The sequence below is a fragment of the Struthio camelus genome, chromosome 12 (assembly GCF_040807025.1).
Source record: "Struthio camelus isolate bStrCam1 chromosome 12, bStrCam1.hap1, whole genome shotgun sequence".
In the NCBI taxonomy this organism is placed as follows: Eukaryota; Metazoa; Chordata; class Aves; order Struthioniformes; family Struthionidae; genus Struthio; species Struthio camelus.
The window spans coordinates 3,843,250-3,867,287 of NC_090953.1; the positions used below are offsets into that span (position 1 = coordinate 3,843,250).

The following is a 24,038-nucleotide window of genomic DNA, read 5'->3' on the forward strand; positions in this document are numbered from 1 at the left end:
TTTTTGTCTTCCAAACGAAAGTCTGAAAACTAAACGCTCGGTGGAACCAGCCGGAAAAACACTGGGAAGTCATCGGGAGTCGTTTTCTCTCTCTCTGTTGTGATTCGGTTCGTTTTAACGTTAGGGTTTTGGGTTCCGCGCGCGCGAAGCGCCGACGAGACGCAGCTGGCCCAGCGCCGCGGCTGAGGGACCGGGGCTCTGTCCCCACCTCTGCTGGGGACGGGGCTACCGCTGGGCACCCCGCTTTGGCTGCGAGCAGTAACGAGCTTTCCGGCAGGAGAGAGGACCTGGGTCCAGAGAAGCTGCCTTGTTATTAGGAGCGAAGGCCTGGCCCAGGCGGCCGTAAAACCCGCGGAGGACTCGCGAGCCAGGCGCAGGCCTCCGTTCGCGGGGCGAGACGACGCCTGCGGGGTCCTTCCAGACCCCCCTGCCGCAGCTCGGAGGCTGGTGGCTAACTCGGCGGCGCGATCCAGCTCCCCCATCCCGCCGTCCTTCCGCCCCACCTCGGAGGGGCGAGAAGGGCCCCGAGGGCCGGTGCCGCCGCTCCCTCCCGGCCCCTTCGCCCAAAAAGCTTCCCCGGGGGCTGACGCAACATGGCTCCCGCGACCCCGCTCCTCGGGGCTCCCCTGACCTAGCGGCGCAAGGGCTGGGGCCACAGGGGACCCCCCGAAGGGTTTCACCGCCCGGCGAGAGGGGGGAGCGCGGCACCCTGCCCCGTGAGGGGAGAGCAGCAGGGAGGGGGGTGTGATCGGGGGGAGACTGGGCGACCCCCGGCCCGGCCCGGCCGCGCCGCCGGGGCCCTGGCGGATGCGCAAGATGGCGCAAGGCGCTGCCCGCCCGCCGGCAGCCCCCGCTCCGCCGCGCCGCCTCCCCCGCCCGCCCGGCAAGGCGGCGTGCTCGGGCACGGAGGGGGAGCCGCGCTGAAATCCGCTTTTTGGCTTTTCCCTTATTTATTTATTTATTTATTCCCCCACCCCCCGCCTTCCCTCCCTCCCTCCCTCCCTCCTTTGCAGTTGGGGGGTGGGTTCTCGCCTCGCCTCGCCTCGCCTCCCTGCGCGGCCGCTGCTCCCTCCCCGTGGGGCGCAGGGAGGCGAGTCCGCCCGCCCGCTCGGGATGCCATGGCTCCGCCGGGCTCCGCGCTGCCCGCCTGCCTGCTGGGGCTGCTGCTGCCGCTGCTGCTCGGCTGCCGCGGAGGTAAGAGCCGGGCGCGATGGGGTCGCGCTGGGACCTGCCGCCGCCGCCGCTTCCCGCTCACCTCGCCTCAGCGCCGCCGCCGCCCTCGCCCCCCGGCCCCGCACTCGCCCCTCGGTCACTCTCGCAGCCGACCCCGCTCCCTCACACTCAGTCCCGGTCCCTCACGCTCGTCCCTAGCCCCTCCGGCTTCTCTTCCCCCCCCCCCCCCCGGCTCCCTCACAGTCCATCCCGGTCCCTCACGCTTGTCCCCCCAGGCTTGTGCTCGTCCCCCGGTCCCTCCTGCTCCATCCCGGTCCCTCACGCTCGCCCCAATCCCCTGTGTTCACCCCGGTCCCTCCTGCTCGTCCCTAGTCCCTCTTGCTTCTCCCTCGGTCCCTCACGCTCGTCCCTGGTCCCTCCTCCTCGTCCCCCGATCCCTCACACTCAATCCCGGTCCCTCCTGCTTGTCCCCCAGTCCCTCACGCTCGCCCCAACCCCCTGTGCTCACCCTGATCCCTCATGCTCGTCCCTAGTCCCTCCTGTTTGTCCCCCGGTCCCTCACGTTCAATCCCGGTCCCTCCTGCTCGTCCCCCGGTCCCTCACACTTGTCCCTGGTCCCTCACGTTCATCGCTAGTCCCTCCTGCTCATCCCCCGGTCCCTCACACTCGCCCCAATCCCCTGTGCTCGTCCCTGGTCCCTCACGCTCGATCCCGGTCCCTCCTGCTCGTCCCCCGGTCCCTCGCACTCACCCCAATCCCCTGTGCTCGTCCCTGGTCCCTCACGCTCGATCCCGGTCCCTCCTGCTCGTCCCCCGGTCCCTCGCACTCACCCCAATCCCCTGTGCTCATCCCTGGTCCCTCCTGCTCGTCCCCCGGTCCCTCGCACTCACCCCAATCCCCTGTGCTCATCCCTGGTCCCTCCTGCTCGTCCCCCGGTCCCTCGCACTCACCCCAATCCCCTGTGCTCATCCCTGGTCCCTCCTGCTCGTCCCCCGGTCCCTCGCACTCACCCCAATCCCCTGTGCTCATCCCTGGTCCCTCCTGCTCGTCCCCCGGTCCCTCACACTCACCCCAATCCCCTGTGCTCATCCCTGGTCCCTCCTGCTCGTCCCCTGGTCCCTCACACTCACCCCAATCCCCTGTGCTCGTCCCTGGTCCCTCCTGCTCGTCCCCCGGTCCCTCACACTCACCCCAATCCCCTGTGCTCGTCCCTGGTCCCTCCTGCTCGTCCCCCGGTCCCTCGCACTCACCCCAATCCCCTGTGCTCGTCCCTGGTCCCTCACGCTCGATCCCGGTCCCTCCTGCTCGTCCCCCGGTCCCTCGCACTCACCCCAATCCCCTGTGCTCATCCCTGGTCCCTCCTGCTCGTCCCCTGGTCCCTCGCACTCACCCCAATCCCCTGTGCTCATCCCTGGTCCCTCCTGCTCGTCCCCCGGTCCCTCGCACTCACCCCAATCCCCTGTGCTCATCCCTGGTCCCTCCTGCTCGTCCCCCGGTCCCTCGCACTCACCCCAATCCCCTGTGCTCATCCCTGGTCCCTCCTGCTCGTCCCCCGGTCCCTCACACTCACCCCAATCCCCTGTGCTCATCCCTGGTCCCTCCTGCTCGTCCCCTGGTCCCTCACACTCACCCCAATCCCCTGTGCTCGTCCCTGGTCCCTCCTGCTCGTCCCCCGGTCCCTCACACTCACCCCAATCCCCTGTGCTCGTCCCTGGTCCCTCCTGCTCGTCCCCTGGTCCCTCACACTCACCCCAATCCCCTGTGCTCATCCCTGGTCCCTCCTGCTTGTCCCCCGGTCCCTCGCACTCACCCCAATCCCCTATGCTCGTCCCTGGTCCCTACTGCTTGTCCCCCGGTCCCTCACGCTCAATCCCAGTCCCTCACGCTCAATCCCAGTCCCTCCTGCTCGTCCCGGCTACCCCGCACCCGTCCCTGCTCCCCCTGGTGCTCTGCAGCCCCTGGCCGTGGCACGGCAGCCCGCTCCGAGGAGCCGGGGCCGAGCCCCCGCGCAGCTCCGGCACGCTGCCGGGGATGTACGTCTGTGCCCGCGTGGGCGCACACCTGCGCCCGCGCGTGCGCATCTGCGCGCGCGGCTGCACCGCGGCACGACGCCGGGCCTCGCGCCGCTGCATGTTGCATCCCGCCGTGGCTTTTGCCCGGCCTCTCGGGCTTTGGCATCCCTCGCCGCAGAGCGAGGCCGCCGGCGAGGCGCTCTGCCGCGGCGAGGAGGAAAGCTTTTCGGATGTCGAAGCGGTAGCCCTGGGCCGAGCGGGAGGGGAGAAGCGCCGCAGCCCCCCGTCTCCGGGACCGATGGAGGAGCGCGGGCTGTGCCGGCCGCCTGCCTGCCGAGGGGCAGGACGGTTTCACCTGGGGTCGCCGCAGGTAGCCGGAGCGTTCCCCAAAAGCCGCGTTTTAGTTGGGGAAAGGGGACGGTGGCGCCGGCGAGGCCGCGCTCGCCCCCGGTGATGGGGAGCGATGGGGCCGCGGCCTGGCCGCCGCCCCACGTGCGGGGCGCAGACCCAAAACCGCTGCCCGCGACGCGAGCCGGAGACGACGTTTGCCGGCGACGCCAGTAGCTGCGAACAAGGGACGCTTGGCCGCGAGTTGCAGGGACAACTCCCGATCCCGAAGTATTGTGCTTTCGTGCGGTGCCTGGCCGCCGTTCCCGCAGCCGGTAACACCACCCACCGGACCAGGGCCGAACTGCAAAAACATCAAAGGGATTTTCCCCGGGACCTACTGTGCGCGCGCCCTGCAGATAAACTGCAATGTTTCCCCTCTGCTGGGGATGCTGCTTCAGCGTGGATCTAACCTGAGAAAGGAAGCTGAGAAAGGATGCTGTTCTGCAGCAAGATATCCGTGTGCCGCTGCCTTCTGTTAGCTGAGCAGCCTCTAAAATAAAGAAAAGCTGGTCTTTAAAACAAAAAAAAAAAATGCATGCACAACCCTGCGTTGTCAGCCAGAGGAAAGCCTGTGTTAGGTAAATCTGAGATTAGCTGCCTGGTACGAGGGTGTTTAGGAAAGCAGGCTGTGGGCTATTCCCGCCGTACCTGCTGCCACGCGGTTCGGAGCCGCCGCCGCCGCGGCGAGGAGAAGCCCGTGCAGCTCGGCCAGTTACCGCGAAGCGGGCGAAGCGAGGCAGGTCTCGCGCTCGCTGTCCGCCCTGACGTCCGGGTGGGTGCGCGGCCGTGCGATTGGGGCGCTCGAAAAAAATACTTTTGGGGAGGGGCGGGGGAGAGAGAGTCGATTTTTGCACGTGAAACTTTAATGAGCTGGGGACTAGCTTGTCGCCTGCCGCTGTTTGCGTTGCACCGCGTGTTTGCTCGCGCTGCACCTCGGCAGGTCGGCGGCTCCCCGCTTCGCGGGGGGACTTTGCTGGCCCTGCTGAAGAGCGCTGGGCTGCTGTTTAGAAGTTGTTCTGCTCTGCGACTCCCCCTCCCCTGCCCCGCTGGGTTTGTACGCTCTGGATGCGGTAACAGCGAGGTCACGGGTTTCTGCACTCTGCCGATTTTAATAAAACCGCCCGTGCGGGCGTCGATCAGCGAGGGAGCGGAAACCCGCGCTCGGCGGCTGAGCGCGTCCCCGGGATGCTCGGCGCGTCCCCGGGATGCTCGGCGCGTCCCCGCGCTCGACTCCCATCCTTTCCTTTTTCCAACTGCCCGAATTGCTGGCTTGGCGACTCCTAAATAGACGGAGCGAGCTGGCCGCTGGTCAGCGCGGTGGAGGGGGCTCAGCAACCAGACCAGACAGTGTTTCCTTTTTTTTTTTTTTTTTAATTTCCTGGAGCTCTTTGTTCTGGGTGCTGGGCAGCTTTTGTCTGTTATTGCTGAGCCCTGCGTTCAGAGGGAGGCACGGGAGAGCAGCGGCTCCCCGGCTCTGCTCGGTAATAGCCTTGGAATTAAACATTGTCATTTATATTTAAGTAGGCTTAACTTCTAAATTATTGACGCTATAAGCTTTCACTAATTCCTGTTCCGTATGGCTTTGTTTTGTTTTTTTTTTTAAAAAACCTCAAAAAAGAATTGCTTTCTCCTAAATTGGTGTAATACCCCGTCTTTTCTCTTAAAATACGTACAGGGTATCCGGTATCAGTTCCGTAGTAAAACTCAAAAGGCGATATATGAAATTCAAACCGGCGTCCGGGCTCGGCTTCTCTCGGGGGGGTTCACCAGGAGGGTTTCGGGACGCGGAGCTGGCTGTTTTCCCGCGTGGCTGGAAGGGGCCGGCGGCCGCGTTCGGACCGGGCACGCGCGTGCGCGCAGCCGCCGGCGTCTCTGGGCCGCCGCGGCACCCGAGCTGAACTTGGCTCTGGATGTACTTACAGCCGGCCCGGGGAGAGGGGGTATAAGGCCCGCCGGTCCCCTCCTGAAGTGCCCCGTCACCCCGGCGCAGGGATTTAGAAATCCTAAACTAATCTCATTGTGCCTCTTCTTACTACCTGTCAGGCCTCGGACCTTGCGCAGCTGGGGGTTGCAGAGGGTCCCGGGTCCAAGGTTTCTGCCCGGTTCCTCCCTTCCTCTTCCCTGCTGTCCCCCCGGTTTTGGCCCGGGGGCTGCTGGTGCGACCGGCCCGCCGCAGGCTGGCGTGGAGCGGCTCGACGGCCGTAGGGGCTGCAAAACGGCTGCTGTTCTACGTGTGCAAATGAGAAAAGCCTGGGCCGCAGGGCTGGGGCAGAAGATGCTTTTCTCCGTGCCCCCCTCCTTCCCCCACCTCCTCCTTTATTTCATGCTTTGCGCTACTGGGCTTCTGACCCCGGATATTGTCCTTTTATTTGATCTAACAAAACAATGCGGGAACCCCCCTCTGCAGATTGAGAATTCTCATTTAAATTCACTGAATAACGTTGGGCAGGAACAGGAATAGTCCGTGCAAAATTACTTTGAAATCACAAAGTTATTTGAACTTTACTGGAGCTTTTACTTTTTACAGAGTTTAGAAACTAATAAATTATGTAGCAGGTCTCATGAAAATCTGCCCGAGTCAGTTTATCCAAAAGAATATGTAACTTTTTGGTTTTGCAAGAAAATAAAAATAATTGTTTACACATGTGCAGGAGTCATTGGCAAGCATATAAAACTGATGGTTAAGGAGGCAAACATGTCAATAATTGCACTTTAAGAGAAGAGAGAGGCAAATAGGTGAGCGTACGGAGACAAACCCGCAGCGGACTGATCTGGCCTTGCTATTATATCGGATGTCACCGTTGTCTCACGCCCTGCGCTCGTTTGGCAGGAGGCTTTTGCGGAAGGGTCCGTGCCGCTGAAACCGGAGAGCGCGCGAAAAGGGAGGAGAGGCGCTAACGTTTCGCTGAACGTGGCCGGCTGCGTCCTCGGGCCAGCCCGCCCGTCTCTGCCGGCGGGCAGCGTTACCCTGCGGCACGGCGCGGCACGGCGGCTCCCTTCCCGGCACGCTGCCCGGGGGCCGCTCGGCGCTCGCGCGAGCCTGCCGTGAACCTGGACGCGGGCTCTGGGCACGGCGTTTCCCGTCTTCGCTGCTGCGTTTGCAGCCGCCAGGGTTGTTCCCAGCCGTGCGAGGTTGTTTCTGACTCCGTGTTTGTATCGCTGACGCCGGCTGTGATGAGGCTGTGATCCGGTCGAGGCTTACAAACGCGTGGGACGGGCCAACAACAGCACATCGGATGATAATAATAAGAATAACACATCTGGGTTGCTGTTGCTCTTTGGATGCCTCGCTGGGGACAGAGCTGCTGTGCACAATTAAGGTCTTTGCCCTTCCCTGCTCTGCCGACAGGTTTCACCCCTGCTTTCCGGGGAGACGGGGGAGCCCGCGAGGACGCGGAGCTCGTCCTGGAAGGGGCCTTTGTGCTGCGAACGCTTCCCGCTTGCAGCTAACGAGCCGCCTCCTGGGATTTGCCCACTCTGCTCTCTAACATCTGAAAAGTGTTTGGGGCCGCTTCTGGGGCTCTTGGGGCTGCGTGTGCCTTCCGCAGCCAGGAGCTCTGTCCGTGCCCGGGGCGCTGACGTCGGGCAGGTCTCTGGGCTGCGCGTCAGGTGGCCGAGGGGCTGCGTGATCCTCCACGAAGGCCTCCTGCAAGCGCTTAACGAGTGGACGTGGTTTATGCGCCCTGGTGGAAAAATCACTTTATATAACCTCCCGTCCAAAAGGAAAGGGGATAAAAAATTCTGAGCTAGTAAACTTTACTGCGAGCAAGATGTTGGGCCTGTTACAGCCTATTCTCCTCTTCTTTAAATGTAAATTTTTCTGGATGCCCTAAAGACCCAATTTGCACTTTACTGCTGTGTAGTGCTTTTCTCCTTAGTGCCTGGGCCAGCTTCAAGGAGATTTAAGGGGGCACCAGCTGGATTTGTAGGTTGCCAGTTTCATCAGCCTGAAACCTGTTACAATCTGCTGGTGAACATCTTTCAGGTCCTAAGTATCTCTTTCTTCTGTGTCCTGTACTGTAGAGATGTTTTTTAAAAAGAAACAAACAAACAAGCGAAAACCCAGAAGCTATTTTTTGTAGGGCTGTTCCTAACCCCTTCCCAAGTGTTTTGTCCTAATACTAACCTGCAGCTTGCTATGAAAAGCTCTGATTCTGGGCTTGTGGGAGTCCAAGGACGTTTTCTTTTGACTTGATTGGGCAGGACCAGGGTGACTGACCTTGGTGGTGGTCAGGCTCGCCCATGGGTCGCTGCTGATTCGCGCTGCGTTATGCTAGGAGCACGCACAGTAAATCTCAAGGCGCCAAATCAGACCTTTGTGCTCACGAGAGGCAGCTTCCCGGTGGCAGTGGTGCTGCAGGTGCAGTGCCAGAGGAGCTGGAGGTGCTCAGGGCTTGGAGGCCACCAGTATCACCTCGGTCTCCTTGCCGTGCTCGCGGTGATGCTGTGCCGGACGGGCAGGCTGTGCCCGACTGCTGCTGCCTTGCCACACGCTTGGACCGGGGCCTTCGGCAGGTCGCTTCGTCTCTCGGTGATTAATGTCCCCTGTCTAGAACAGGAGCAATAACACGGGCTTCATCTGTCGGGAGCGTGTGCTGCCGGGACAGGGACGGCGGCCTCACTGGTGGTGGGTCTGGACCGGGGCCAGGAGGATGAGACCCGGTGTGAGCTGCAGCCTTTGCAATGGACGTTCCTGGCAATTAGAGCAGTCAAACTAGCTGTGTTATTTTTCAGAAGCAAAGGAGGAAAAGCCAGAACTGTGCTTCCCAAATGGAAAAGGACAATGCTGGGGTATGAGCAGGATCTTTTGAAGCTTTGAACGTGAATCACAGGGTCAAGTAAAAAATAATTAAACTTAATATTTTTTTTAAATGTACTTCAAAGTGTCTTTTAAGCTTCCCATTAATTCGAGGTTCTTTCTCTCAGTGCTAAATAAATCTCTTGGTTCAAAAGCACTAGTGCTAATTGGTTTCTCTGAGTGTGCCTGTCTCCTTGATCAATTGGGAGAGTAGTTTTTGTTAAATATTTGCCCATATAGTCACATACTGTATTGCTCAGGGAGATGGTAAATGTTTCTCGAAAGGGGACTTGTAGAATGAGGATTCCAATAATTTCCTCTTGGCCTTTATGTCAGTGCTAATAATACTTCCCCCCTCCGATCCTTTTGCGGAAAGTAAAGCAGTTGTCCCTTGCGCATTGCCCGGCACGGCTTGCTGGAATTGAGACAAGCGTCTGCTTCGCTGCCAGTGTAACGCCCCTGCCTCTAACTGAAAAGCCAGGCTGCCACGAGCGGCGGTTTGCGGTGTTTGCGCGTGAGGCTGCGAACTTGCAGTGCGTTTCTAGAGGTACCTGGACTCTGCGGGGGGTGACCTGAGTTTGGATACGCAGCAAGGAACTGGGCAGGGATGGGAGGATTTATCTACTGTTAGACTTTCCTAATGAATGCAGGCAGCCTCAGCAATTTCCCCCCACCTCTTTCTCTCGCTCAATTAATTGCATTTTTACCTATGCCATTTTTACCGTGCCTATGGACCGTCATTTGTTTCCAACTTTGCATCGCTGCTGTGCCTTTCTGTTAAGTCCAGTCAGCTATTTATGCTCAAAGAGTTGACTTCCCCCCTCGCCCCCAAAATATCTCCTGCCTTTGTATGCTCTCTCGCTCTGGCCGTCCGAGACGACCTCCTCAGCAAACGCTCCCGACTTCGTCCCGCCGAGGGGATTTGTCTGCGAACGTCCCTGGCCCTGTGACCCTCACCCTGAGTGTCCGGGGGAAAGCAGGGCTCCGCGTTCGGAGTCTGCCTGTGGGACCCGGCGCCTCGCAGCGCAGATCTCAGAGGGCCAAATCCCAACCCCTGTGTTGGAACCACCGTCCTACAGAGCTTTTCTTAATGCGAATCATCCCACTGACTGGACTTTCTCAGCGTGTGGCAGTGCACGGGTAAGCTTGCTGGCTAGTTTCTTGCTGGCTGTGCCACCAGCGGCTTCCCTGCTCCAATGGCTCAAACGTTTTCTTCCGTTTACACCCGGAGAGACAGGGCCTGTGATTTTTTTACAGTGGAATACCAAGGCCCTTGAGGACCAAAGCCCATTTTTTAAGGCGATTCAACTGCCTAAAGATGCAGGTAGGCAGCTTCAGGATGTCTGATGTGCCCATGGTGCCAGGGAAAGGCTTTGGGACTTTCAAAAAGCCACCGGTTCCTCTCTGTGTCTCTCAGCTTGGAAATGTCTGGGGAGAGGAGTGGCTTTTGAGTGAGTTTGCATGGAAGGTCCATGGACAGAGCGTGGCTTCCCCCAAATCCCTTGTTAGCACTCTTAATCGTTATCCGTCTGCTTTACAGGCAGGGTGGGCTTGCTTTGCCCCATGCTTCAGCTCAGTCGGTCACCCGGCCCTGAAGCCCCTGGGAGCAGAGACGGGTCAGTGCTGGAAAGCGGCAGTGGGGTTTCTCGAAAGCTTCCTGTGTGTGAGGAGGAATTGGGGGTGCTTCTGCCACCAAGAGGCATCTGTGGGACATGAAGCAGATACGTGCTGCCCCTGCGTGGTGTTGTGCCTAGAGGCTCAATCCAGTTCTTGACTAATGCCCAAGGAGGTGCTGGGACTGGCCAGCATCCATGGCCACCCCAGCATGCGTCTGAGGGCACTGGTCCTAATTACGAGTGTCATCGCTTCTCCTGCTCGAGCAGCCTCGAGTTAGGATGCAGACCGAATGTTTATGGAGGTAAACATGATTATCTCCAATCACAGGCCTTAATGATGGTTGTTATAATGACTGCGATTGTGGGAAGGGCATGTAATTATGTTGATTCTTCCTTTTATTGTACATATAACAATAAGCTATTTTATGTAAGAGTACAGGGGAGCTGAGGGAAGATGGGGCGTTTATTTCATTAGGATTTTTTTTCTGATTGCCTGTTAGGCCAAATCTCGATATCTTATTCGATCTTTATGCAATTTTAAGTCTCGCTTGGTTCAGTGGGGAGTCAAAGTATGAGGGTCCTTATCCTACGTGACTCCCAGAAGTGCCCACGCAGGGAATGGGGCCCCAGCGTGGTAGATACTGTTGAGACTCTGGCCACTTTGCAGAAAAATGCAGAGCATTCAGCTAATTCCTTAATTTTCACAAAAAAGTAATTGATGGGTTTGTGCTGGCTGTAGTCTAACTTGCTGAGAGGACCCCAGGGCTATCTCATAAAAAGAAGTCATAGTGAGCGATAGATCACTGAGCTGGCTGGAGCAGGCCTGACATTTTAAGACTTAATGGGTTAATAAAGTGTGTATTTTAGGTGTCTTCTGCTAAATAGAGTTGGTCCATTCCCTGCACACACTCATACCTTGACAGCAGTACCTTTGACCTGCCGTGCACTACTCCTGCCTTCTTTGTCTGCTCCGTCCATCTGCCTCGGCTCAGGTTGCACTCAATGTTTATCCCCCGTAATCCAATTTAAGTTGCCATAGAAAGCAATGGGGATTTACAGAAAGAAAGGGAAAAAAAAACCTCACTGGGTTCAAAAAGCAGAAAAGACAGACTTTTTTTTTCCTTCTGGATAACTGTCTCCTCTCATCTCTCTCGTTTTTGCCGTGCATTAAAGATCTGTGTTAGAGGCAAGCATTAGAAAGAGTGTGCTGTGGCTGGTGTTTGCCAAGAGAAATTTGCCTGTGTGAGTCCTAGTTCTGCAGGCAGCTGTGCAGTCGGTCCCCTTGAGCCCATCAGAGAGGGGACAAGTTGCTTGGATAGGAATTTATAAGTTGAAGTCTTAAATATCCAGTGGCCCAGAGAGCCTTCAAGGTGGCTTGCTGTCCAGGTGTGGGTACGCATAGGGAGTCTCTGAACTTTGAAGTCCCTGTGCCAGCAATCTGCCAGCCGCAGCTGACCAAGTCAGCAATTTTGATGATGAAACGTTTGCATTAAGGGGTGCAGCCTGGAAAAGTCTCACGCTTTACTGCCTTCTGGAGCATCGTGCTGTTTGGTGCTGCTGGAGAGATGGGATTACTGGCTGGTAGGGCTGGGCATTTTTAAGCAGTTAGACAAGGTGTATCGTTTTTTTCACTGTCTGATCTGTAGCCTGGAGGGAATTTGCATAGTTTTTAGGGTGTTGTGGATTGGAAGCATCCAACCCTTCATGTTGAACTTCTGCCGGGCAGAGGGTGTATCCCTACTCCAGCAGGTTTGTTGACCTGGGTTGATGTACCACTTGCAGGGTTTTTGGAGCGGGCTTGTCTGACGGCCTGGTGCATTGCTGGTGCTTGGGATTAAACTGCGCTAGGCACAAGTGGAGCTACCTGATAGCGTTGTCCGACTTCCCCAGCTGGCAAGCCAGCCTCGTGCTTGACGGGCGTTTGCCGCTCCTGACTCTGGTGGGAAAGCACTGCTCAGTAACTGGAAAGTCAGGAAAGAAATTGATACCTTGTTTCTGATGGAGACCGTAGGGTCTTCTGGACCTGGGACTTCTTCATCCTGAAGGTGGTTCCTGGAGGGAGCCAAGGTCTGCGATGCAATGCCTCATGGAAGGTTTTACCTGCGGTACAGCCTCTTGTCAATACTTCCCTTCAGGTTTGTGTGTAGGATGCTGCTGATTAAATCCTGGCTGTGCTGACTGATCTAACCGGGCGCGTATTGGGGTCTTCTGTGGTATGGAAAACGGAGAGAGGTGATAACTCATGGTAACAACACCGTGAGATCGGCATGGCTATTGCTGCAGTGTGGGGTCAGGCTGGATCTAGCGCGCTTTCTTCTTGCCTATTGCTAGAGAAATTGCTTTGAGAGCTGCTGTAATTTTCCAGTGTATTCATGGCCTTATTTACAATGTCAGACCACATGGACGCTCAGACGCTCCACCAGGATCCTGTGTTTGCTCTGCCAAAGTCACCCAGGCCCCTCATCCACATGAGAGAGGCCGGAAGAGATGTGGGACGTGTGAAGAGTAAATTAGGTGTTGTCATTAAGCGAGGAGACCGTTTCCAGTAGGGGTAATCAATGAGATAAGCAACTCGCACCCAGGTCCTGTTATATGGGAAACACAGTAAAGGACGGGTGTCCCTGCATCAGGGGAGCTCTGGGCACATGGAAGGGAGAGGGCACGTTCGTATGGGAACGCACCACCAACACGGTGGGTCGAACCCGAGCCGTTGAGCCCTGTAGCCCGGTCGGTGCCGAGGGAGGGGATGGGGCAGCGGGCGAGCCGGGTCCTTCCCCGGCGAGCCTTCCTTGCTGCTGGCCATCAGCAGTTTAAGGATGTGCGGAGTGGGGGGCTGCATATGAACCATCATGTTTGAAAGTCCCAGATGGGCCTCTTCTTCCTCGTTTGTCTAATTGCTTTTGGACCCATACCTCTGCTTTTACAATATCTATGATTATGTGCTGGGTGAAAAACACACTTCTGTGTTTGTTTTAAACCTTTTGCCTGATAATCTAATTAGGTGTCCCTTACTTATTTTTTGACCGCGAGGAGTAAGAAATGACTGTTTTTTGTCTACCTTCTTCATTCTAGTACCCGTTCCCCCATCCTCTCTCCCTTTCCCTTTCTCTTTTCCAAGCTGAAGAGCCGTGGTGTGTGTAGTCTCTGCGGGACGGATGCTGCCCCCTGCCCCAATCATCTTTGCTGCCTTTCTTCAGGCCCTTGCCAGAGCCCCAGCACCCAGCTGAGACGGGGCCAGAGCTACGTGGGGCTTTGCTGCGGTTCACGCAGTGGCTCACTGACCTTCCCGTTTTGTTTTTTGTCCCCGAATGCTTTCTGCAGCCTTCCTAGATAAATCGGGTCCTGCCAAGGGCTGTGTCTTGGGTTTGTGCAGCCGCAGTGTGGCCCAAGGAAACTTCCACCCATCAACGGGCTGCTGCTGCACAAGAGAGCTGTTAGAAAGGCTTTCCCGCTATTCAGATGAAATTTTAGTTTTCTGAGCGTTCTGGCCTTTCATCTCCGTTGCCCTTCTTGATAAGTAAATTCACCTCCATCCCTGCCTTTACACCCTTCGGATATTTATGTGATGTCTAATTCTTGGTCACTTTTTGTCTTTCATGTCAGTATGGTTTTTGGGCTCATCTTTAAAGAACAGGTCAATTTCTGCCTTCTTCTGCAATGTCCAGTTGTGACTATATGGCAAATTGTACACTCACAGGTGTGCTGGACCAAGTGAAGTGGAACGTGCCAAAGACACAGTGTTTAAATGTTCTGTTGGCAAAAGCGGTTAATTAGTACGTATCTGTACGATGCAAAGCATGGGTTTGCCTATTGTTGGTACAAATTCTGCAATAACTTATCTGCCACGGACGTCGTTTAGTATAATTGCTTTGAAAGAAACCTTTTGTGTTGCGGAGCCAGAACATCGCACGTTTGTATTTCTGTGCATAACTTGCTCTTCATTAAGGACTGAATAGCACCATCCTTTGCCTGAGAGCAAAGCAACGCAGGGGCACGGTGTTTAGGCACGAGAGGCAAACAGGCTCCCGCTCTGCCGAGCAAGGGACTGTCGGCAGCAATGACGTGAAGATGCTGGCAGCAATATGGCCTGAATCAGGAGGGGTGGATGTGCCAGTCCCCATCACTGTGGTCTCTGAAGGCAGCCTTGAAGGTCTGTGCCTTGGTGTGCGCCCCCCAGCAGCGCTGTGCTGAGTCAAATGTAGTGCAGCTCTGGGTGTTTCCTGCGCTGGATGCCCTGAAAGGGCAGGCAGAGGCTCGGGCAAATTTGGGGGCACTCCCAGGCTGATGAGCAGAGATTCTGTGAAAGCCGCATCCCAAGGTTTTGAAATTGAAGCCTGGGGAGAATAAAGCCAGCCATTGCGTGAGCTGCTGCCTGCTGAGGTCCTTTCTTAAACTGTAGGCAAAGCACACCTGAGGGTTTCGTGTTCGTCCCAGAGGATGCTTGCGCCCTCTTGCCTGAGCGTAGCCCGTTGCATTTGAAAAGTTTCCTGCATCCCGTACTGGCCAGTGCATTAGCAGTTGGCTCTCGCTGCGTCTTGTGGACACGTTGCTGACTCCGTCCTTCTCTCTCCTCCCTGTGTTTTAGATTTCGGTCGTTCCACAGAGCTGGCGTTCGTTGTGGAGCCTAGCGATGACATAGCCGTGCAGGAGCAGCCCTTGATCCTCTACTGCCAGGTGGAGGGCATCCAGCCCATCACCATCACGTGGCGGAAGAACGGTGTGATGATCGTGGACAGCGAGAACGCCTTCATGTTGGCCAATGGGTCGCTCTACGTCTCCCGATTCCAGAGGGTCCGAGGAGACGGGTCCTCAGATGAAGGCGAATATGACTGCATGGCGCAAAACCACTATGGGCTGGTGGTCAGTCGAAAGGCAAAGATTCAGGCAGCAAGTAAGTACGGGCCTTGTCCCACCCGTGCGTCCGGAGGCGATCCCACAGCAGGCACTGGCGTTGCCCAAAGGTGGGAGGGCAGTGCCGTGGGTGCTATACGTTCAGCCCTGCCCGCAGGAGCGAGGGGCTGGGGAGCCCAAAGCCAGCAGGATGTGCCCCCTGATTTCATATCCGTCGGGACCTCTCAGCGCCATGGAGCTGGGAGCATTTTGAGCTGTGTTGGTGGAGGCTACTTGTCTGACTGGTGGGGATGGAGACGGGCAGGTCGGGCAGAGAAGGGGGGCAAGTCCCCTGCACCCTCCGGCTGGGGGTTTGGCTTGCAACTTGAACCGAAGACATGCAGCCCTGCTGCCAGGCTGCGCTTACGGGGCCAGCACAGGAACGTTGCTAGAGGGCTTGCAGGAGTGGAGGTGTTTGCAGGCTTGTGGTCTCCATCTGGAAATTTGAATGTTTTTGGGAGGGAGGACTAAAGAGCGGGGAGCTGGTGTAGAGATCTGGCTGGCATCTGATCTGCATAATTGTCCAGGTGTGAAAGGAGATCAGCCTTCACAGGGGGAGAAAGCTAAAAACCACCTTGTAGCAGTAAATTCCCTGTCTCTAAGGAGCGAGCTGCATTAAAGTCAGGCGGTGAAATAGCCCATGGTTCGTTTCTCTCCTGCCCCGAGTTTGGAAGCCCCTCCGCTTTGCAGCAAGGCTGGGCTCTGTTTGGCAGGCAGCACTTCCCCAACCGTAGGCAAAGACCTTCTGAAGGTCACGGCTTCTTTCTTTCATTTTGTTATTTAAGGCAGGTAGTGTGGAGGCGGCAAGGTCTTATTTACTACCTGGCGTGGCAGTGCCTTTGAGGGCAAGGCTAACAGCACCAGACAGATTGTCTGGTGGGGGAGCCCGGAGGAGGAGGAAGATGAAAATGTCAGCGCGGGAATGAAATTTAAAGGTGGGGGAGGAAGAATTACAGGGCAGGCTGTGAGGCTGTGACTCCAGCCCTGCGCAGTGCCCAGCTTAGCCCGTCATGCGTGGAAGCACTGCCCTGCTTCGCTGCCGCGACCGGAGCGGCTGCCCCATCGGGTCTCCTGCTGTGCAGGCTGCTGGGCTCCCTGTCACTGCTTTGAGTTTGTCCCGGGAAGGGCAGCGGAGCTAAGGAGCTGTGTCGCGGTGGTTTCTGTCCTTGTGCTGGTGGCCAGCTTTGCCCAAAGACCGTCTGCAGGCTCCGGAGGTGCAGCCGCTAATCCTTTTTGCATTCAACCAGAAGTTGCTGCTGGGTGTGATTTGTATACGGCTGCAAGGACGGGTCTCTGGTACGGCCCCGAGACCTGGCCAAACGCTGGTTTGTTAAATAACAGTTTTATTGAAGGGCGATGGCCACCTCTGTTCTTCGTGTGGCCACGTAGTGCCGCTTCCATTGCGTTTGCAAACTGCACGGTGATTTCTGGTGCAAAGCAGGAAAAACCCATGGCAAAGTTTGGGGCTGGGGCCGGGAACCCCTGGTTGCGCTCCCCAAACTGAGGGGCTTTTTGGTGCGCTGCCTCCCGCTCCCCGCAGCGCAGGGGCTCGCTGGCAGCCCACCAAGAGACCACTCCAGCCCTTGTGTGTAACGATTCCCGAGCGCATGAAGTGGCCATCTGCAAACCTAGCTTTTCAGTAGGATAAGAAATGACATTGTCCGGGAGCCAAAGGCTTTGGGTCCTTGCCAGATTAGCAGCTGGATCTCAAACTTGTCAGTCTGGTGGTGCTAAACCTCGGAGCACTTTTGGTGAACAGCTCTGTCATTTATGAGCTGGGAGCCGGGTGACACACAAGCACAACGTCAAACTTCTTGGACCTGTAAACAGGAGACGTAAGAGCCAGCGGGATTACCTTTGGGACGGCGGACTGTCAGTAAACACTGCTATTTCAGCTCTTGCGTCAGTATGTATGAGGTGGGCTGTGTCCCTGAATAGCGTTTCCTTTTGTAGCTGTAGTTTGGCGTGAATCAGAATGAAAAACGGACCGTGTTGCGAATACTTTGGAGCCTGTTCTGGCTTTGGCCTTGGTTTCTTGCCAGCCCTGAGAAAGGGTCTGGGCGAAGCCAACGGCAAAACGTGGGGCGCCTGGCGTCGATGCCACAGGCGCCTGCAGAGAACGGGAGTGAAACGGGGGGCGTTGTGGACAGATGCCATCCGCTGCGCCAGGTGAGCTCCCTCCGCGCCTGAACCTCCGGGCACGTGCCTGCTGCACGCAGGACTCGGTTCAAACGTAGGCGAAACCTCCTGAGAACAAATCACAGTTGTGCCCTCGAGCCCCCCAGGTTTTGGGGCGATTACGTGCAAGAAGAAGCAATTTTCCTTGCGCCGAGTCCCGAGAAGCAAGCCGGACAAAGGAGGAGGATCATTGACCCCGTTTTAGAGATGAGGGGACCAGCATGTCGATGAAATAGGTGCTGGCTGCCTCGAAGGAAGAAACGGAGCGCTAAGCAGACCTTTGCGGAGCAGAGTAAATACTGCCGGTGGGGTAAAACCTCATCCCGATGCTGATCTGTTCTTTCCTCTGAGCCTGACATCTGAACACAAAAGCCAAGGCGAAATAAAAACCTTTCACAAACAAAAATCGTGAAAGTTGATCAAGGCCATGCTACTGAGGAATAAAAGGGATCTGACGGAGCGGAGCCCCTCGAGAGCTCTGCTGCACTTTTCGCTGTCTTCAAAGGCACGCTGTTAGTCTCATATCACGGTTACAGACCCTGGCTTTGTGCTCTTGCTTGGAATATAATCTTCTTGGCTCGGAGGAATGTACATATTTGCATTCAGAAAATGTGGGCTGGATATCATATTTTTATGTTTCAAATTTACTTCAACGCTTGGCACTGAGTGAAATTTAACTGGAAGAAGATGCTGCTCACCGCCGCTGCGCGTAGGGCCCCCGTGGACTTGCCGGGCGGGCGCGGGGCAGGCGCCCTCCCGGGCTGGTGCTGCTGCCGTGGGAGGTTGCCCTTTGCGCTGCTGCGAAAGTAAATTATCCCAGACTTGCAAGGAAGCCACGGATTTGGCAAAATCTGGAAACTGCAGAGATGCACTAAATTGCAGCTTAAGCACTGGCATGTGACATTTCTTTAATTAAAATTCATGGGAATTTCTATATATTATCGTTATTAACAGCCGAGACACTTGGTGGAGGGAAGTGGGTTGTGGCTGGGGTGCAGACTGGCAGATTGTGTGCTAAATACAGTGATTGTGTTGTTGTACTGTAACCTTCTTCAGAACAAGTACAAGCGTACAAGAAGCGGAGGTATGATTGACTCGGAGGCCTTCGGCATTTCTACCCTGTGCCTGACACATGGGTTGGAATTTTTTCGGTTGCTGTTTCTGCGTCTGTTTAAACTCTGGCATGTTAGTTTAAAAGGTTGTGGAATGCAATATGTTTTTATAATCTGATCAGGTTATTGAATGCAGATTTTTTTTTTTTCCTGATGACAGTTTCATAATTTCTCATGACTCCGAGCCGTCTTAATTAAAATCAGTTTCATGGATATAGTGTTCTCCGGAGGCAATGGTAGCAGGGAACGCTTGGCTTGAAAACTTCCCCTGAGCGCTACTTAATGGTGAGGACTATAGCCCACTGCTTCGGAAGACGAGCTCCCCAAAACGTAGCCACCTTTCTTCTCACCCTTTGCTTAGCTTGACCTTAGCTGACTCTTATCGCATTGTCTCATGGCACTTCCAGCCTTTTTGCCAATGCTGTAATTTGATGGAGCTGGCCCTACGTCGTCATAAATCACCGCCCCGCCGGTAGAGTAAGACCCATTGATTATACCACTCAATAACAAGCAGTTACCACTAATTGGAAATCACTATCAAACTGGGTATCGGATCAGGCTCTGCACGCATCCGGCCTGAGAGTAGCAATTTTCACTGTTTGATCTGGTGCAAAAAAAAAGAAAAAAAAAAGGAAAAAAGGGAAAGTCAGTCAGTCATAGACTTAGAGGGAGAGAGGTTTCCTGAAGCTTGGCGAAACGGGCTTGCCCCACGCTTGAAGTATTGCCCCCTTCCCTTCCGCGTCCTGCCCGAAATCCCGCTCCTCCGTCCCCTGTGCCTGGCCGTCCTCGGCGCTCACCCGGCCGGCGGGAGGGGAGGATGTGCAGCCTGGGCAAGGCAGACGTGACGCCGCTTCTCTGCATCGAGCCTGGCGGCAGCAGCTCCTCTGGCCCAGCCCCGGGGCCAACGCACCCTCCCTGGAAACGCGCCGCCCGCCCGGGCCGAGGGTCTCGAGGTCATTTGCAAAAAACTAAAAAAGGGGGGGCAGTCTGGAGAAGATGCACGCTTGCAAGTGGTTTTGCCCGCAAGGCTGCGTGGCTGCGGGAGGAGGATGGGAACTGCGGGGCTTTTAAAGCAGCAAAGATCTTCCCATCGTTTCGGCTCCTCTGCGCAGAAGACGTTCAGGGTTTAACCTGCAGCCCCCTTTCTGGGCTCGGGGGTGGTGGGAAGAGCTGCTGAGCCCAAATAATGGCAGCATTTATAAGAGTGCAGAGACAAGAAGGAAGTCTAAAAGGATTAGGGAGAGACAAAGGGGGCTGATTATTTTATGGGTCACAATACAAGGCATTAGAGGGAGATCACAAAGGGATGTAATTACAAAAGAAGGCCATACTGGGGGGATCAAACCAGGATTAGAGTGGGAAATGTTTTTACACAGTTTTGTTCCACTCATTATGAAGTTAGCATTTTAAATTAAGGTTTAAATAAGGTGGCACCAAAGTTGTCACCAAGGTATTTCCTGGGCAATGCCACTGTTTGGAGGCAGATTGCAAGACCCAGCTCAAAACATCATGTCAGACCTTAAACACATGGCTTTGCCCCTGGTTTTTCTTGTGTGCGTGCGGTATCTGCCTTGCCAGCAGAGCCCTACCTATAGCTTGTGCTTAGGTCAAGTGAACCTGTTTCTGAAGTTGAAAGCAGGGTACTTTTGTGAGGGTACGTTTTAGCAGTGTGAAGCGCGTGCTCGAGATAAAAGTGGGCCTTTAGAGAAAGTGCCCTGGTGTCGGTTTCCGGCTCTCTGGAGGCATGGTCAGGTTACTCCCAGGAACTTTTGGCTGCTATTCCCTTGCGTTTTATTGCAGTTTTACTCCTGGTGTTGCATACCAAGTTGCTTGCACCCAAAACCTTTTATTTTTAATTGCAAATTTACTCGCGTTTAATGCGCTTTCTTCTGAAACGTGGAGTCTGAGCGTAAGGGCTCAGTTTGGATACCAGTGACGTTTTTCTGACTATTGTCTTTGCTTCAAATGCTCACAGCTCTTGGTAAGCCCGGAGCAAATTCTGGGCTTCTAGCAATGGGTCTCAGGGGAAGAAAAATATATGAGGAATTACTGAGGGGGAAAAAAAAAAAAGATGGAGCGAAGCAAAAAGGCTCTGAGGAGTCTCCAGGGGAGGGAAATGCTGGGTGGGTGGATCACTTCCCTCCAGCAGCTCTTTTGGCTGGCTCTTGGACGTGCTGGCTCATTTGGTGTTGCCTCTCACATCTGTACGGTTGCAGCATTTGGCCCCACGTGTGTTGTGTGTGCTGCAAAACAAATGTACAAATATAGGAGTCACCCCGGGGGAATGGAGAGATTTGGCTGGAAATTTCAGTAGATTTGGGGATTAAAAGAGTTTGTCACTTGCCACTTGCCACCCACCACATTTCAGTGTCTGCATATAACAGCCAGAATTCATCTGGAGACTTGAGCGCATTATAAGACCATATTTCTCTTGGCTGCTCGTTTCTTAGCAGTGTGATGATTATTTAAATATCATCTTGCACTTCTCCGCAAGGCTTCTAACGTGGACACGCCAACCTTAGCTGTGGCAATGTTCTCGCTCGTACAGGGGTTTGCACTGCAGGCAGTAATGTCACTTAGTCATTTATAGAAAGCTCAAGGGAAATATATCAGAAGAATTTCATTAATGGTAGCACTGTTGAGTTATTTGTCTCAATTAACTCTTGGCGCACAGCTGAGGAAGTTCTGACATCTCCGCAGCCCGCGCGAGCCCCGCTCCCGAGGTGGCCGCCTGCGTTTTTCGCGTGGGGCCGTGCTCAGCCGTTGCCCACGCGAGCAGCTCTCCGGAGACCGCGCGGCCCGTGGCCTCGCGTGGCTGCGATGCTGCTTGTCCCTCCGGCTGTCGCTTTGCTGCAGCCTGTCCTTGAGGTGTGGGGCTGGACGTGGCCACCCTTCCTAGCCGTTCGGTCGGGTAGGAGGACAGGTCTGTGCTACCTTAATCTTCCGCTTGCGGTCGTCACCCTGGGATCCCTTTGGATCCTAGAGCGGCTGTTTATCTGGTTGTGCTTGTCTCAGCTGAAGGATTTGTAATGTCCCTAGTTGTATGATTGTTTCCCCCCTGCCCCCAACAGGCTGGTGATGGTGTGGTGGTCGTAGGTGGCCCTTTCACGTTGCCCTCCAAGGGTCCCAGTTGGCTGTGCCGGTCCCCATGGTGTCCCCAGCAATACCTCTAACCTAGCTGTGCCTCAGTTTCCCCTCTGTAAATTTGGGGTGGGCTTGCTTGTCCGTGCCGTCGTGTTTGCCCACCCCTGTGAGCACCGGGCGGGCAAGCTGTCGTTTTGTCTTTGCTGGGGACGATGTTTCATCTGTGCCTTTGCTCCCGCGCAGTCCTGCTGGGAGGCGAGCAGCACGCCGCGCCGGAGGGAGAGGTGATGCTCAGGTGAGAGGAGGGGTGTCTGCTTTTCTGCCACCGCTCATCGGCAAGGCTGTGAGTAGGAATCGACTTTCCAGGGCATTTGACCACAGCGATCAACGCTGTTGATCCGGTGGGTATCTAGCAAGTCTTTGCAAGGTAAAGGAAAGCATCGCTGCATTTGTCTTGAAGCCCTGATCATGGCTTTAACTCACAGTTACTGACAACAACCAAAAAAAAGGAGGGGGGAGAAACTGCAGAGAAATCCTGCGCTGATCCGTGCCTGCAGCAGCCAGCTGTCACATCGGGGCCTGGCGAGCCTCGTGTAGGGTTTTGAACGTTTGGGGCCTTCAGGTACGTGAGCGGTATCAGCGAAGGCAGACCTTGCAAATCCCCGCTGACAGGTGGGTCTCCTGCATGGGGCAAGGTGGCTTTCCCAGGGCCAACGGGAAGCCGGGGCACCTGCGGGTGCCCCGGATGAGCCCGCAGAGGGCCGAATTGGGAGAGCAGCGCTCCCGAACACCGAGGGACCCGGACCCCGGGTGGCTACACCGCCTCTCCCGCTCTCGTTTCGGCTTCACCCGCTGTCGCAGCCCTGTTGCTGGGAAGGGAATCTGCTCCCACTCCTCCTAGGCACAGCATATGGTTTTCAGAGAGGTTCTTGCTTTAAACCCAATTTTACAGTTGGGTTGACTGAGGCAAAAGGAGGTCAAACGATTCGCCTGAGGTCACTCAATAAGTGGCTCAGATTAAATCTCAACCCACGACGCTGCCCGTTCCCAGCGCTGGCTGTGCCGGCCGGACCAGATGGCCTTCTGAATGCGGCGTCAAGATCCTCGGCTTGTTCCCTGCCTCATTGTTCTCCTTTGTGGGCCGCTGAATGCAGAACCCTGAAAGTGAGAGTCACTTGGATTTGCTGAGTCCAAGTTATTCTGCTTAATGACACGGATTTGCAGGAGAGGGTTTAAACACTGCTTTGCTATGGAGGTTTGAATTTTCACAGAGATTTGCCTCTTTGCTTTGCCTGGTTTTCTGAGATGAAAACTGTCAACCAGCTAAAATTGGTCCCTTAACCTTTCAGCTGCCGCCGCTGCTGTCTCCCCAGCTGCGCGGGGCGGACAGGGGCTTCATGCCCGTGTAGATGTGTCTGCAGGGCTCTCCAGCCCCGATCCCCAGGGTATTTGCTGGGGTGATTTTGTCGCAATGTCCACACTGCTGTGGTTCGTGCCTCCCCCCTCGGCTTGGCCCTGGGATCACACAAAGGGGTGGTAGGCTGAGATGCACTGGGAGCTGCTCTATGGCACTGCCACCACTGCGTGACCCGTCCTCTGTCTTTAAAGCCGCTGATGCAAAAAGTGCCCGACCTGTTGATCCCACGGCTGAGCCCTCGTGCTAGGCACGGCTGTTCACAAGGAGCCTGAGCTAGTGGACAGAGCAGTGGCTTGGGCACTGGGTTAGTGGCTTGGGTTAGAGCAAGACCAGGTACTGCAGCGGGCGTTGCAAGCCCGATGTGGCAGTCCTGGGGGCGGTGGGAAATTCTCCTGGGCCCGTGTGTCTCCTCTCTGCATCCGGCCTCCTGTGGGAGGGCCCGCTCTCGGGACTGGCGCCGCTCACATGCCTCAGTAAGTTGGCACCTCTTGAGCATGCCTTGATTAATAGTGTTTTTTTGTCAGTCCGAAGAGGCCCCCATTATGTGCCTTTGATGCTGCATTTTGCACTTACCACTGTCACTGAGCTCAATGACTAATTTTCACAGGTCACGGGAGAGGGACAATGGATCAGGCCACATTTGGAAGAAACAAATGAAATTTTGCTGCAACTGAGAGCGCTAATTAAGAGCGAGGATCAATTTGGGTGTACAAAAGAGATAGTTTTAGGCTGCTGGTGTGGAAATGAGTGGCGGTGCTTGCAGTTTCAGAAGAGGCTTGGTGTGTGTGCATACTTCAGCTGCAGTATTGTACTCCGCTGCAGCTGATCGATACTTCTGTGCTCATCCAGTCAGGAAAACCCAAGCGTTTTCCTGCCTGCTGTTTTCAGGAAGGGCAGGGACAGAAAACCTGCTGGATCAAGTCACCGTTGATCCCTGTGAGATGTTTTCAGCCAGCAGCAGGAGCTTGTGTTGCTTGAGTCGCACTGCTTGTCTCAGTGTGGCAGTGCAAATTCGCCTGGTGAGCGTGGCTGATGCATTCCCTGGCCATCCTCATCCCAGTACCTCACCCACCAGGGACTGTGCTGCTTTCCTTGCAGAGGGGCACTAGTTTGGAGGAGCAAGGCAAGAGCAATTAGTTCTGGCTGATGAGAGGGACTGGAGAGGGGTGAAGGGAGAGGAAGAAAGTGAGGGGTCAAAGGGAGCGGAAGGAGAGCAAACTCTCATCTCGGAGGTTGTTGTGAATGCAGCAGAAGGGATAGGAAAAAGCTGAGAATGCACACATTTGGGTTTGTTGCTTTGCTGAGCAATGAAGAGACACGATTCACGTTCACACAAGTCCTCAGATACAAGAAAAAGACAGAGCTGAT

General features: G+C 55.7%; 1 protein-coding gene across 1 annotated transcript in view; it reads left to right on the top strand.

Moving 5' to 3' along the window:
* The first annotated feature begins 1,015 nt into the window (after positions 1-1,015).
* Positions 1,016-24,038, top strand: part of IGDCC3 (immunoglobulin superfamily DCC subclass member 3) — a 104,297-nt gene continuing 81,274 nt past the window's right edge. Inside the window, exons 1-2 of the mRNA XM_068958183.1 lie at positions 1,016-1,194; positions 14,575-14,880. Coding sequence (XP_068814284.1) covers positions 1,119-1,194; positions 14,575-14,880 — 382 coding nt within the window. The 5' untranslated portion in view covers positions 1,016-1,118. The remainder of the gene's footprint in view (positions 1,195-14,574; positions 14,881-24,038) is intronic.